General features: G+C 40.6%; 1 protein-coding gene across 2 annotated transcripts in view; it reads left to right on the forward strand.

Annotated features, from left to right (window-relative positions):
* Positions 1–15,795, forward strand: part of RANBP9 (RAN binding protein 9) — a 58,136-nt gene that overhangs the window by 38,448 nt on the left and 3,893 nt on the right. Inside the window, exons 5-12 of one of the 2 annotated variants that reach the window (XM_090039260.1) lie at positions 150–172; positions 1,560–1,744; positions 3,427–3,539; positions 5,705–5,813; positions 7,908–8,098; positions 10,427–10,574; positions 13,068–13,141; positions 15,560–15,711. In XM_090039260.1, the coding sequence (XP_089895386.1) occupies positions 150–172; positions 1,560–1,744; positions 3,427–3,539; positions 5,705–5,813; positions 7,908–8,098; positions 10,427–10,574; positions 13,068–13,141; positions 15,560–15,711 (995 nt within the window). Of the gene's footprint in view, positions 1–149; positions 173–1,559; positions 1,745–3,426; positions 3,540–5,704; positions 5,814–7,907; positions 8,099–10,426; positions 10,575–13,067; positions 13,190–15,559; positions 15,712–15,795 lie in introns of both variants that reach the window. The other variant, XM_090039259.1, reaches the window with a different exon arrangement.

Below are 15,795 nucleotides of genomic sequence, written 5' to 3' on the forward strand. Positions count from 1 at the left end.
AGTTTTAAATCAAAATTTAAGAATTTTAAGTGAATTGTAAATGAGAAGAAAAATTCTAGGAAGCTTCTTGTTCAGCATGCTTTTTTCCTGTGTGTGTTTTAATAAAAAATTGATTAAATTAATTTTTGATGTGTTTCTGTTCATTACAGGTATTGCTTTCACAGATCTACCGGTAAGATGAGTTGATTTTTGTTTTTTTTTTCCAAATAAGAAGTCAGATTTTCCACCTGCTATAAATGTAAAATAACTGGTTGTTTTGTTTAGAAATGTATGCTACAACATTCTTATGCATATAACTAATATTTCTAGCGTTCAGTTTCAATATAGTTGATAAGCATCAGTGAAACAGACCAGATGCTCATACAAAAAAAAGCAAATATACCATTTTCCCCATGTTCTAGTTACAGTATTGATTTTCAGGGCATTGTCTTGAGAATTTTGGTCAGTAATTAGAACAAGAATGTATTAAGTGACTTTTAAAATAATGTAAATACACAAGAGGTATGGGTTATGTGTACAGAGGGAAGACCTATTTAAACACCAACTTTGTGAGTGTAAAATCAACTATGAACTTTGTTCTCTAGGAAGGATTGTGTTTTATAAGAAATGGTGTAAATACAAGTCACGTGCAACATTTTTATTCCAAACTCTCTTCCTGTATAGTTCATTGTATGGTATAAGACATAAATGTAATGATTATTTTAGCCAACTGGAAATGGCTTAACATTGACAGCATACCTTAAGTTCTTGTATCATATTTTAAGTGAATATTATTTTATCTAAATTATTCTGTGTGAAGAGATCTTCAACATTGTGTATATAAGTATGATCTATTTATTTCACTTTTCCTTATCTTCTCTGTTTTTAGTTAATCTAGGTTTACAGTTTGGGTAGTGGTATGCTTTGGTTTAGGGAATGACACAGCTGGGTAAGCAGATTTATACTAGCTAGATTAAAAAAAATGATTATCACAGTAAGTGAAGATGTACAGCAAAGACCTTGGCATGGCTTGGTAACCAGTGTTCATACACATGGTCTTGTACAGGTCACACTGAAAAATGTGCTGCCATAATTTTACTTATTATCCATTGTAGCTGGATTAAAATTAGCTGTGGGGTATGTCCAGTTGGGCTGTCAGGTCTATGTAGACATACCTTTTTGGACTATGATTTAGGTGCACTTTCCTGTTGTATGATGTAGTTGTGCCACTGTTTCCAGAAAAAAAACAAAAAAATTGTGTGTGTCAAGATTTAATATTTGGCTTGGAAAGTCGCATTATAAAATTAAAGCCAAAAATTGTCATGCTCATCAGGCTTTAACTGGATTAATTATCACCAAGATTGAGGCTCGGATTGTTTTCACTCCCAGTGGTGTTGCAACCTTGTATTGTGTTGAATTGCTATAGGGTACATAAATTTACTTAACCACTGGAAGACCTAGCTGAGAAATTGTTATTATGCCATTGGTAAGTGATGGGGGGGATGCTGAAAATCAGTAAAGGAGGTGGAGAAATTTGAAATAAATAGAAAAAGTGTTTAATTCTAAATAATTTCTTGCAGCCAAACTTGTACCCTACAGTAGGGCTTCAAACACCGGGCGAAGTTGTAGATGCTAATTTTGGGCAGCATCCATTTGTGTTTGATATTGAAGACTACATGCGAGAATGGAGAACCAAAATTCAGGCTCAAATCGACAGATTTCCTATAGGGGATCGGGAAGGAGAATGGCAGACAATGATTCAGAAGTAAGAATTTGAGGAAGCTTAAAGACTGCACTTGAAATAAAACTTTAATTTATAAATGAGTAAAATATGGGCATACATAAATACAAAATCCCAATTGCATTCAACTTTGGAATAGTTCTTAGATTTGTGTTTTGCATTTAAATTGGAAATTAATTTTTGAGAGATAACGTGCAAGTGTTTATAGAAACGTCACATTGACCCCCTTGTGGTCTTTGGTGTGGCTGCTGATTTGCTGTTAGAAGTATTGATTTACCACATCTTTAGAACGTACATGCTGATGTTTAGTGCCACAGGCCAGGGCCCACAGGCTGGATCCAGCCTTGAAGAGAGTGGATCTGACCCATGACAGCTCAGGAAATCAGCAGCAGAAAAAGTGTACCCAGGGTGCAACCCCTCTCTTTTTCCATCTGTTCCCTCCACAGCATCTGCTGATCGCTAGGGATTTGGGGATGAAGAGGGATGCAGAGATTTGCCACTCATAGTGGAGACTGGGTCACAAGCAGTGGCCCCTGTGGCAAAAGGTTGCCAACCCCTGCTGTAAGGAACTAAGTGACATAATTCTAAGCTAAAAAGCCCCATTTTAATTAAAAAAAAAAAGATGATATTACTTGGGAGCAAAAGTGTCTGAGTATGTGGAGTTGGATTGTACCTGTATACAGTATTTAAGAGTGGGCACCATCCTCATGATTGAGATGCTTGCCAGAGATATTCTTATCAGATTATTTTAATTACCAGGCACATTGGGAGGAATTGTCATCACTACTTTCTGTACCAGTATTCATACTATAACATTAAAAATTTATAAAAAAATTAGGAGTGGGTGAGTCAGGGTTCTAGAGGCTTTTCTTCTGTAGGGTCTTGATTCAGAAAATATTCTTTAAAATGTGTATCAGCATCCCCCACTTACAAAATGGATCTACTTGTATATGTACATTTAAACATGCCTGTTTGCAGGGGCGGGGCCTAGGTTACTGGTACAAATCCCTGCCTACATCAGTTGTGGTTGCTGGTCATTTGTCTCTGGTGACCTGTCTCAGTTGGCTAGCAGGCTGGCTACCAGTAGACAACTATTGGTGTTTTTAAGTACCGTGGCTCTCATAGGCAATTTTAGTACTGAGTAGAGGTGAAGTTTTCTCTAAGCCCTCGCTTAGTCTTTGTCATGCCAAGTCAAGATGATGGTACAGCTTTGATACTACTTGAAAAAATTCTCACAACTCCTCATTTTATATCTGTTCAGTAAAGAAGAATACAAGATTTAGCTCTATGTATTAGTCCATGCATTTAATGAGCAATTAAAATGTATCAATTTAGAGATGCAAATATAATACTGTATTTGATTAAAACTTGGGATATTTGTTTAAAAAAAAATCCTGCTGTTTCTATAGGAATTTTAAAAATATTTTAAAAAGCTTGAAAAAACACAAAATAAAAATCTGAGTATCTTCTAAAGGGATCTGTAGCTCTTCTAAAAAGGTATCAGTATGTTCTAGCTAAAATATTTTTAAACAAACATTTGTCAGTTGCAAAGAGAATCCTAGATATCTTCTATTACTAGCAGTTTTAAAAAGCCAAGGGATTTGTTCATTCAGAGTTTTTGAAATCTGAAAAGTATCTTACTCATATCATGCTCTAAGTGATATGTTTTCTTTTAAGTAGTTGATTCTTTTTTCTTTTCTTTTCAGAATGGTTTCATCTTACTTAGTTCATCATGGGTATTGTGCAACAGCAGAGGCTTTTGCCAGATCTACAGACCAGACTGTATTAGAAGAATTAGCTTCTATTAAAAATAGACAAAGTAAGGCTGTGAAGTATATTGTGTGTGTGTTTTTTTTGTTTGTTTTTGTTTTTTTTTTTAAGTGGCCAAACTTAAAGTTCTTCTTTTAACCCTGGTGAAATGTTAACGTAACCTATGAAACTTTAGTGGCATTTCATTTCAGTAATTGTATATGTTCATGATTCTTTGCATTAATACACAATTATGGATGTTTGAATTACTGATTATGATAACCTTGATGGTATTCTATACCTTGTTTACCTGGACACAAGATTACCGTGAAAGACAACTGCCCAAAAATTAGATTCTATACATAGAACATTTATAAATTTCCATATATGGAATTTAGTTATTGGAGGATTATCTTAAATTCACACTCTCATTACTGCAGGTGGTGGGGGAAGAGATGATGGGGGGGCAGTAATGTGGCAGGTGGTGGGGGACAGTGTGTGGGCAGTATGGGGGGCGGGCAGCTAGCTTGCTCCTGCCCCCCAACACTTTGTGCTTGTCTCCCTCTCCCACTTCCAGCCACAAGCTGTCCCAATTCCTCCTGCCCCTCCTTCCTGTCAGCTCCTGTATGTCTGAAATACCCCACATCTCTGCCCAGCCTTTGCTGTGTGCTGGTAGGCTGTAACCCTGCTGCAGCCTGCGGCACAGAGCATGACTCGAGCCCAACTCCCTAGCAGTGATGTGGACCCAGTAGAAGGATAGAATTTGTAGCTTGCCCTGGAGTAAACACTTCTGGTGCATCTAGACTAATTGTTACAGCAGCTTTAGTAAACCTGAGTTAATTTATAATTGTCCAGTTAAGAATAGGACCGCAAACTGTAGTCTATTCGTACCTTGAAATTTTCTTCCAAGTAAGAAAAGGGGCTGAGTTTAGATCAGGCTTGGCTAATATCTACTGGTTAGATGCAGTTTGAGGCCAAGAGTTGGAGAAGGGTCAATACTATTACCATATTTACTTGAATCACAGATGAGATGTTATCTATCCCCCCTAATCAGCCCCTCATCTAAAATTCACATAGAAAGCTTTGGGGGTGGGGAGCAGATGTCTGCTGCAGTTCTGACTCTGGCTCCCAGTCTGGGCTAGGACCAGAGTCCATACCCAAGGCCACCTTCTTATCCCACCACCACTTGCCATCTGTAGCTTCTTCTCCCTCTGCACCCCTCCTTATTGTCAGGCACAGCTCAGCTCTGGCTCAGGCTGGATTCCCTCCCAGGCATGGAGTATAAGGAAACTCTGTCCCCTGCCTGGCCAATGAGGAGCGCTGCTGCTGGTGCATGGCCCAGCAAGGGCTGTGCTGCATGGCCCAGCAGGGGACAGAGCCCAAGCAGTGTCTGACTGTAGGGGTGGGGTGAAGGGGCAGAGATTATGGGAAGCGGGGAGAAGAAGCAGAGACTAGAGGAGAGTGCAGGTGGCATTGGGCAGGAAGGCTGCAGGGGGAAGAAGTGAGAGGGCAGACAGTAATGGGGCTTCCTGCCCTCCCCCTGCTCCTCCCCAACCTCTGCTTTCCCTGCTGTAGCAGTAGGGGATGGATTTAAGATCATACTCCAATAATAGATTCTGTACCTGGAAAATTACAACAAGTTTCTATATATGGACACTTTATAAACTTATTATTGAGGGTTATACCTTAAATTTAGGGTCATCTCTTGTATTTGAGTGAATACAGTAGCTCAGGTTTTTTTAGTTGGTTGTGTTGAAGCCTGGGCAGGAGCTTAAGGTTATAGTTTGACTAGGTAAAATTCAGCTAAATGTATTAAGTCCATTCTCAGTAGGTAAAAGCTCAGGTTTAGCTAGCACTTGACTGTTTTGGGCAGAGTTACATACACTCTTGCTGAACTGAATGTAGCTTGTTTTCTTCTATAAAAATATAGCTATGGAGTATAATTTAAAGTATAATGTTTTATATTCTAATCTTGCTCACAGTGAGTTATTTTCATTGCAAAGCAGTTCACTGTTTGTGAGGCAGCTGACCATAAGAAATATGCATGTTTCATAAATACTTATATTGAGATGCTTGGAATAAGTGCAGGTTGATTAAGGGGAAAACTTCTAAGGACATCTGATCTGTTTCTTTGGATAAAAATCCTATTGGGTCATGCTGCTGGTATCTTTAATATTTTTGTGTGTTAATTCTCAAATAAAACTAAGCTGACTCTGTGTGTGTTTTGATGAACAGGAATTCAGAAATTGGTTTTAGCAGGAAGGATGGGAGAAGCCATTGAAACAACACAGCAGTTGTATCCAAGTTTACTAGAAAGAAATCCTAATCTCTTATTCGCATTGAAGTAAGTCTTCAAACTTTATAAAGATATATGTCTACAGATAAGTGTCATGAGATATATTGTCATTATTCATATATATCTTTCAGAAACCCACATTTAAACAAAATAAGCAGCATTTTTAGAAATGGCATTATTTCACTTTTTGCAGCTTTATCTGCTACATATTTGAATATGTAAATTGTCACCAACATTCTGTATATTCTACAACAATGTTACGTTGCTGTAAAGTTATCCTCCACAATCTAAGTTTGAAGTTAATCATTTACAGTGTCCAAAAGAGGCCTAAAAAGAAACTAGATTATACATTAATGCTGTATTGTTTCTAGAGAACCTGAAAGAGCTCTGCTTCGGGAATTTTTATTTTTCTCTGTGGGTTGCAAGCAGCAAAATATTTTTGAGAAACAGCCCACCAGTGTGGCAGAAGCAGTGTGTGTGGTGGCTCCTTTAATCTTGCATGTTCCTCTGTGTGAGCTTTGCTCCTTGCCCTCCCCTCCTTTGCTGCTGATTAGCAGAGGACCCTGCCATTCCCTCTTGATCAGCAGGGAAGCTAAAACTGGTTTTAAACATGGCACTGTTTTTGCCTCCCCACTGGTTAGCAGCAAACAACAGGGCTGTCCAGGACCCCTCAGCCAATCATTGGCAGGAGGCAAAAATAGTGCCATATTTAAAATCACCATTTTTGGCTCCCCACTGATCACACAAGCAGGGCCCCCTTCCACCAATTGGTGATGGGGGAGACGTGGAGGAACCTGCAAGATTAAAGGAGCCATAGCGCACCCCATATCCGCCATGAATTCAGTAGGTCCCTATTTGTTATTAAATTAAAAAAAAAAAGGAGAAATGTCCTTGTTTAGTAACTTATTTAAATTTATCCTAAGTTACTGTAGAATTTACAACCTGTTGTGCTGTAGTGTTGCATGAAACCTAGATAATTTAGAGTTAAGTTTGACAACAAATATGTGGAAGCTTTGCTATAGACTTAGTGTCAAGAACACTCCAGTTAAATACTCCATCAGAGAGTTTTTCCTCAACTTCAACAATTTAGAAAGACTATCTAAATTTAAAGCAATAAAAAGTAGCTCCAAAGTATATAATAAAGCCCATCCCCTTTTCTAAAATTAAATCATTAGCTACCAAGCCTTCCAAAAGGATGCTTTGTAGCTGCCCTTAGGTGTTTTAACTTTTTAACTGTGTACCAGTGTGAATGTCTAATGCCATGTTATCTGCTCTTTTCAGCTATTTGGGCCTTTTATCTCATTTACTTTTGAGGCAAATGCTAAGCTTCTGAGGAGACCCTGCAAACCCATGCAATGGAGAAAACCCCCCATAAATTGCAATAAAATTTAAATGGAAATCTTATCTCTGATTCGTCCCCCTCCACCCGCCCAGTAAAATTCCTGCTCTTCTGCATTCTCCTTGCAAATGAGTTTTGCCCTATAGATTCCTAGATTCATAGATGCTAGGGTCAGAAGGGACCTCAATAGATCATCGAGTCCGACCCCCTGCATAAGCAGGAAAGAGTGCTGGGCCTACATTACCCCAGCTAGATACACATCTAGCCTTCGCTTGAAGACCCCCAGGGTAGGGGAGAGCACCACCTCCCTTGGGAGCCCGTTCCAGACCTTGGCCACTCGAACTGTGAAGAAGTTCCTCCTAATATCCAATCTAAATCTGCTCTCTTCTAGGTTGTGGCCATTATTTCTTGTAACCCCCGGGGGGGCCTTGGTGAATAAATACTCACCAATTCCCTTCTGTGCCCCCCTGATGAACTTATAGGCAGCCACCAGGTCGCCTCTCAACCTTCTCTTGCAGAGGCTGAAAAGGTCCAGTTTCTCTAATCTCTCCTCGTAGGGCTTGGCCTGCAGGCCCTTAACCATACGAGTGGCCCTTCTCTGGACCCTCTCCAGATTATCCGCATCCTTCCCTCTTGCAGTTTATATTCTGGGTACTTTTTAAACTCATTTCTTCTAGACTGAACTGTTAATATTTAGAGCTTTTGGTTAGGAAAACTTTTGTGTTAAAGAATTAATGGAAATAGAATTAAATTGAAATTCGGTGTCTACATTAGAGAACCTTTTTTTCTCTCTCATTGTTCAGAGTACGCCAGTTTATAGAAATGGTAAATGGTACAGACAGTGAAGTTCGGTGTCTGGGAGGCCACAGTCCAAAGTCTCAAGACAGTTACCCTGTAAGCCCTCGATCATTTAGTAGCCCTAGCATGAGCCCCAGCCATGGAATGAATATTCACAGCTTAGCAACCAGCAAAGGAAGCAGCACACACTTTTCAGGTGAGTCAGTTGGGAGCCTACATTGTATTGAATTTTCTTCAATTTTGAATGTGATCAGAGGGGTCATGTAAATGTCATATTTGCCTGTTAACAACTTCCTTTTAATTTAGAATACTTGAGTCCTTAATAGTCTACAATCTAGTTGGTATTGCTCAGTTGAATGTTCTTGATTTGCTTGCCAACTTGAAATAGAGTATAGAAATGTAATGAAATGTAATCCTCACGTGAAAGCAAGATTTAGGCTTTAGAAACTGCCTAATCCCTTGGTGTATGTCACTTGAAGATTACCCTAAGTAGTTTAGGAAGTCCTTTTAGGATTAGAGTAGTTTCTAGCTTATAGTAAATAGTGGGCCACTGGGAAATGACTTCAAATGGGACTTTGCTGTGAATCAAATCTGGCATGGCTTCCTCACTGATGGGAACCATTCTCCCCCTGAACCATTCCATATGTTCTCATGACATACCTGGCTTCTGTTTCCTGGCTCCTTCACAACAGGAGCCACTCAACAAATGTATAAGCTTAGTTAAGGTAGGAAGTAGCACTGTATGCTTAGGATGTGCCAGGAGCCTGGTGTCTGGGCTGGGTAAAGAAAATGGACTTCTGTATGCTGACAATCAAACTTCATGCGACATTCAGCTTTTTCAGTCAGGGTTGTCAAACATTTCAGCCCATGAGGCTTCTCTTGGGTTGGACCATCCACCTCCAGAGGCTGCTATACAGGTGCTCTGGAAGTGGTGTGGTGGGGAGAGGGGGGCGCTTTAATTAGAACAGCTCCGAAAGCTGCTCTAATTAAAGTGCCTGGAGCACCGCTTGTATCAGCGTCCCCATGCTGAAAAATGGTGGCAGGGGGCATTATAAGTGAAGCTTGTTGAACAAGCTTTAGTTAAAATGCCCCTGCCATCATTTTTCGGTGTGGGGATGCTGATATACATGATGCTGGGATCTGCTGAAGTGTGGTAATTATCATGCTCCATCAGACTTGATTAACAGTCTGCCAGCACGTTGGAGCAGCCTCACTGCACATGTATAGGTGCCCTAAAATCTGGGGCAGGAGAAAGGCGGGGCAAGTGGCAGTGGTTTCCAGGTTGCACTAAAACAGTAGCTCCAGCAGCCATGGGAATTAATATCACTGTTGCCACTCATGGGTCTTCTGACACGTGGGAAGCCCCATGGTCTGAATTCAGCCTGCAGAGCCTGACTAATTTGACACCTGCTTTAGATGGTGACTAGGCTGTCTTACAAAAAGTTAAGGAAAGTTGAACCCTTGAAATCTTCCATTCGATTATAAGTAATTACTAAAACAGAAGCCTAGGAGTCCTTTCACATACTGATCACCAGGGATCCTGGTTTTCCTTGACTTAAAAATTGCAAATTCTCTAATAAAACCCCAAATCTGTGATTTAAAATTAAAGGCCAGCCTTGCTGGTGCTCCTCACTCACCCTTCACAGCCCCCAGAGCCTCGCTGGTGCCCCTCGCTCCCCAACCCACAGCCCCTGCTCCACCAGCCCTGCCAGAGGGGGCCCCCAGCTGTCAGGGCTACAGACCCAGGTCCGCAGGCCCCTGCCTCCGCTCCCCCCTGCTGCAGGCTTGGGTGGTGCAGCTCCCCACAACTGCATGCATTGCCATGGGGGATAGGGAGGACCCACACCCCTGAGATCTGTATGTAGGGCGGGTGGAAGCTGCGGGCTTTGGCTTCTGCCCTGCTTCCATTCCCTGGGGCCCCTGCAGCCTGGCGAGCGCGACCCTGCACAGTAGGGAACAGCGGGGCCACGTGGGGATCTCCTTGCTGCTGCAAGCCCCCTGCTGCCCTGGCAATGTGCCCTCTGCATGCTGCTGCTTTCACTGCAGCCCTGCGCGCAGGAAGCGCATCACCAGGGCAACATGGAGCTCGCAGCGCTGAGCAGCTTCTCTGTGCAGCTTCGCTGTTCCCTGCCACTCTGGGTTGCACCCACTGGGCTGCAGAGACCCTGGGGGAGTGAATATATAGGTATTTAGAATTGATTTTATAGTGACTGAGGCACTGGTAGGCTTCCACATTGCTTTAAAACTGTAAATATATCAACAAAACATTGTGTTCAGCTGATACTTATATATGTATAGTGGCCTTTCATTTTAATCCTGGATTTTGAATTTTTAGTCAGAGAATTTGTGATCTTAAACAGAGAAAACCAGGGTCCCTGCTGATGAATGAAAGCTTGGTATGTGGAATTAGTTGATGAGTCAGATTTTCCCTTTATTTGACCAAATCAGTTTTATGTTTGTTTCAGTGCCGTGTATGTAAACTCACAGCTTGTACCCAACTCAAATGACTAAAATATTATTCTAGGTTATGAAAGTAGTTGCAGTAATGGAGTGATATCAAATAAAGCACATCAGTCTTACTGTCATAGTAAACACCAGTCCACCAGCTTGAATGTACCTGAACTCAACAACATAAACGTATCAAGATCACAGCAAGCTAACAGCTATTCCAGGTGAGTGATCTCCCAGACGGGTGCACCTGATCTGCTATGTCAGTCTTGTCACAAACCTCTTTTTTACTTTGCTGCTGGCGCAGGTCTAAAAACCCAACATATAAGCCTATGTCCTTTCATTCTTAGTGCTGATTTAATGTAAGTTTAGAAAATGGGAAAAATACTTTATTTTTCTCACCATTTCTCAGTAAATGTCTCTCACCTTTTAAAAGTCAGTTCAGTGCTACCACTCTATGCAAATCCAAGAACACAAGCCACTAACAGTGACAAATAGGCACCTTTGTTCTTCTGAAAGTTTTCAGAACTACCTTTGAAAAGGGGTAGTATGTAGTGAAGGTGCCATATTTTACTTGGCAGGTTGCAACAAGTCAATCTGCTCTGCTAATCTATGTTGTGTCTGTTGACTTGAGTGACAAAATGTTATTTTGTTTATTCGTGTTAGCATCTGTAGAGTCAACAAAACTAGGATTGCATGAAGAGTGGGTTCTCTTCCATCTTGTATGTAACCAGAATTGTTTGCTTAATATAAATCCCTTTACACTCACATATGTAACTTTTGATTTCTGTGGGCTTGTGCATCAGGGCCAAATTCCAAAAATTTGGATTGAACAGGTAGAACTGAGCCTGACTTTGACCCATGACTTGCTTATATTGGTTCTTTGAGAGATGGAAACAACTAGGCTTGAAAGTGGGCAAGTTTGCAGTACTTTCAATTAGGATGCAGAGAGGAGCTCTTTATTTTTAAAATGAGGATGGCAGATTTCAGAAGCTTTGATGATAAACATGGTACAAAGGTAGCCAAGTTCTATGTCACTTCTAGGAGTACAGCCATGCTGCTTTGGTGCCAGTCAAGACCACCCCTCTCCTACCTTTTCTTCTCCTCCCCCCCTCCTTTTCAAATCTGAATACTTGCTCTCTCAAATCTAATACCCCTAGTCAGATGAGAATATTACAGCCAAAATGATTTCTCGCTAACTCTGGATTAATAGTGGGTCCTCTTGTAGCCAAAAAAATGTCCCTCTGTTTTCAGTACCTTCTTATTGGGATTTTAAATTGAACTTGGAAAAAAATGCATTTTTCAGCCCTTTTTGTGTCGGGGGGAGGGTTGAATAATTTTCTTAGAAATTGACTGCTACGGGTCTTGGTGAACTCAGCCAACTTTTGGGGGCATCTTGTAAGATGAAGGAAAGGAAGCTTATTGGCTACACTGCACTCCATTCACAGTAGGGTCGTGTGTTTCCTCTTTCTGAGCTGAGTATTCTTTAGGAATAAACTGGGAACTTGTAACCTGGATCTTTCTCTAGCCCTAAAATGGATGAAGGTGTATAAATAAAATAAAAAGAGGCTGTATTTTGTTACATGGTGATCTTCACAACTGATGATACAATGAGCTGGAATATGCTGTTATTGTTTGGCTAAGGCTTTGGTCCTGGAAGCCATTCAGGCCTATTCAAGCAGAGCATGTACAGTTTTCAAAGACTGCTTTTTTTCTAGTTTGTGAGCAGAGATCTGTTATGCAGTCATGTGCTTCATGTTTTCTGAACACTTTTTTTTTAGCATTTCTTTGTGAATTCAGTGCTTGCTTTTGGGGGAGTGGTTTTTTTGGTCTCTTTTCCCCTTTGCTTTGCTTTTATTCTGGTACTGCTCTCCAGTCTGCATGAGTAATCTCTGGATTCAGACTTGTTGAAAGAACAACATTATTTGCCTAAAGCTGGCATTCTTGAAGTAGGCTTCATGCTTGTTTTGCCCTTTTAAATGTGTGTAATTATATAAATGTACACACAGAATAAATGAAGTAGAGAATTGGGAAGTGTACTGTCTCAGTACCAATGAAAGGGCACTTCCTGCCACATGTCCAAGTGTACAGCCCACACTGAAATTCTTAATATGCAGACATTCATTCAAAGTAAGCTATAAACATGTAAATACAATTGTAAATTTGTTTTTAAGCCTCTCAGACTGTTAGCTGTTAACTTGGTGCATTTCACATGTGTTCACACGAAGTGACTGTATTATGGTTTGCTATTACACTGTGACCCAATGGATGTGTGCAGACATTACACTTAGTGCCAATTTGTACAGACATTTGGGGAGGCAAAAAATGGCTGGTCTCATCCAGTGTAGTTCACTTGAGGAAATGCACTATGTTAGATTGGGAATGGGTTAGTCTGACCTAAAGAATGTCTGTACACATTCAGAACTCGGCCCCAGGGCTGGGAAAGGTCATCTGCTCGCCTTGGCCCCAGGTCTGTGGTCTTCCTACCCTCTCCGTCCACCCTAACTTCCTTCCCTGCCCACCCTTATTTGGATCAGGTTCCTGGAGCCACTTCAGGCACTGGCAAGTGTGTGCACAAGCCAGAAACAAGCTGCAGTCACATGGCTTAAAATATGTTTTTACTTGGCAAGGTAAAGAATTCTCATGATAAGGTTGTAAAGTTGCAAAGAAAACTTGAGTCATTTTGATGATGATGTATTTCTCTTCCCCTTTCTCAGCAATGATGTAGACATGGAAACAGAGCACTACTCCAATGGGGTTGCAGAGACATCATCCAATGGCTTCCTAAATGGTAGTTCTAAACATGATCACGAAATGGAAGAATGTGACACAGAAATGGGTCTGCAGTGATATTTCTTACATTTTTATTAAGTGATGGCAACAAGGTTATGTTTTTACTTGCAATGCTTCCCAAATTGAAAACTAGGGGTGTAACTGAAATCTTAACTGTATTTTACTAGTATTGTATGAGCATCATGACTGATTTGGCTTGAAGTTCATGTAAAACAAGTGGAGATGTAGAACATAGATATATTTAAATATACCCACTTCCAAGCATATGGTTTTGGGTGAAAACCGCTGTGCTTTCTTTTGTTAGTTCATTTAAGTTAGCAGTAGTGCCTTGACCATTTGACACCAGTTGGTTAGTAACAGACAGTCTAGAATGGCCAGTATCAAGGAGCCCAAAGTACTGGGCAAAAGTCTGTGCAAGTCATTTTCAATGGAGAGATCTAGGAATAAGAGTAATTTATTTCTGCTTTCCACTAAAGAAATGTCATATTCCACATTTGCCTTAGTGTAGCCCTGCCTTCTTAGAAGCTTCTGTATCTAAAACTATATCACACATACCTGCTGACTTTTAATGACAAACGAGTTTTTAACCAGTTGTTGGAGCTAGCACAGCTGGAAGGAATAGCTCCCTGAATTTCAGTTGCAGGATGAAATGGACCTGTACAACTAGACAAGAGGCAGTCAGGGCTACAGAGATGCAAACAGCCTATAACTTTGCCCAGCAATTTTTATTGCTAGTGAGATGAAAGGAAAAAGTCCAGCTTGACCATGGGTTCCTTGCATTTGCTGACCCACCTGTTGTGGAGGCAAGACTTCTGCTTAGACCAGTTGATTGATGGCTGAGATGAGCGTATCTCTAATGGAAAACTTTTCCACGGTCTGAGTATTTGTTATGGCTGATCCTCAGCTTTCCCAGTAAACTGCTGTTCAAGTCAACCCAGAGCATCTGTTCCCAGGCCCAAGTGAGGATGATCTGAATTCCCGTAGCATTGCCCGGTGTGTTACATTTCTGAAACTGGATGATGATAACAAGGTCTGGTTTCTCTGATAGAAAAAATACCCACATCTTTACTCTCGTGCAGCCTTTCCCACAGAGGCTGGCTGTGACAGACATGAAGCAGCTGCACAGCACGCAGAATTGCTGCTTCTTTTTTTTTTTAATGCAATTGTTTTCAGCCTCTGAAATACGGAGTCCTAGACTGGGCTGCAGCTGGCAAGAAACAACACTGCTTGGAGACTTGTGGGCGCTTCAACCTCTATAAAAGAAATGTGACTCCTCCAGAATACTTTACACCCCACAGTTTGAGAACTACTTTACCATGTCTGATTCATTGAACATGCCTTAGTGTTTTGTGGATATGAAAATGTGACTGAAATAGGCAGTGATCTGTTCTAATAAGGCTTGTGCTTAATTACCCAAGCGACCTCTAGTGAGTTGACTATTTCTAGGTTAGGTGCTACTTTAAAAAGTACTAAACAGCTGTTATGAATGACATGTTAAACACAGGACACAAAGGATGGTTTTTTATCCAAAGATAAAATCTGTTAACTTCTCTTGTACCTTGGATTTATCTTTTTTTTAAAAAAAAAAAAGGAAACTGAGGATAATACATATTGGACAAACATGTTAAAGAGTTGATTTAATTTTATAAACAGCCTCCTGATGAAAATCGCCAGAAGTAGAAAGCTGTAACTGTAGCAATTTTTAATACTTCTTTACAAAGCCCCACTTCCCCAACACAAGACTTCAGCCAGAACCCATTTTGTCACCTGAAATTCTGAAATTGAATCTGGGTTTAATATCTTTATCTCTTTCTGAATGGTCATACAGATTCCTAATATTTATGGAGCGATACAAAATGTTTAGAAATAATCCTAAATTCTAGTATCAACTGCATAGTTTTGTCTGATCTGTTAAAGACAGGTTTGGCATTTCAGGGTTTGTGATGCTAGGTGCTAATGTTAAATGCTTGAAAAATGGACAGCCCAGTGCCAAGGAATTAAAAAGGCATCTGGGTTTTTCTGTTAGCATCTACACTATATTCTGTTAAGCAGTTGAATTTGCATCAGTTTAACTGAACTTGTGTTACAACCAGTGGGAAACCCTGGTTAGACTTGTCTGACGCTGACCTGGCGTAGTTTAGCATATCAAATTCCCTTTACCAAACAGCAAGATAAAGTGGTAGGAGCATCTGGGCAAAGTTTTGTGCTGTTAACATCAGTTCTTAAACTAATGCAACTTGATTTTAATTGGCTTCATGGCTGTATGCTATACAGCAGCCACATTGTGCCAATAATCCTAATCCTAAATTGGTTTCCTTTGGGAATACCACAGAATTGACTGATAATGTAATATATTTAGTGCTCTAGGTTTTTGCAGCCAAACAGCATTACTGACAGTGGTTTGTTATTCTTGCAGAAATTGATTCAAGCCAGTTAAGACGTCAGCTTTGTGGGGGCAGTCAAGCAGCCATTGAAAGAATGATCCATTTTGGAAGAGAATTGCAAGCAATGAGTGAGCAGCTAAGGCGAGAATGTGGCAAAAACACAGCGAATAAGAAGATGCTGAAGGTATGCTGACGTTTCTCTTCTGTAGTTTAAGTTTGTACCTGCACTTCTGAATGTAAGATTCTGACCGCAGGCTATGAAGCTAGG

This window comes from Crocodylus siamensis, chromosome 3, assembly GCF_052110815.1.
Source record: "Crocodylus siamensis isolate JL-2025a chromosome 3, ASM5211081v1, whole genome shotgun sequence".
NCBI classification, from domain to species: Eukaryota; Metazoa; Chordata; order Crocodylia; family Crocodylidae; genus Crocodylus; species Crocodylus siamensis.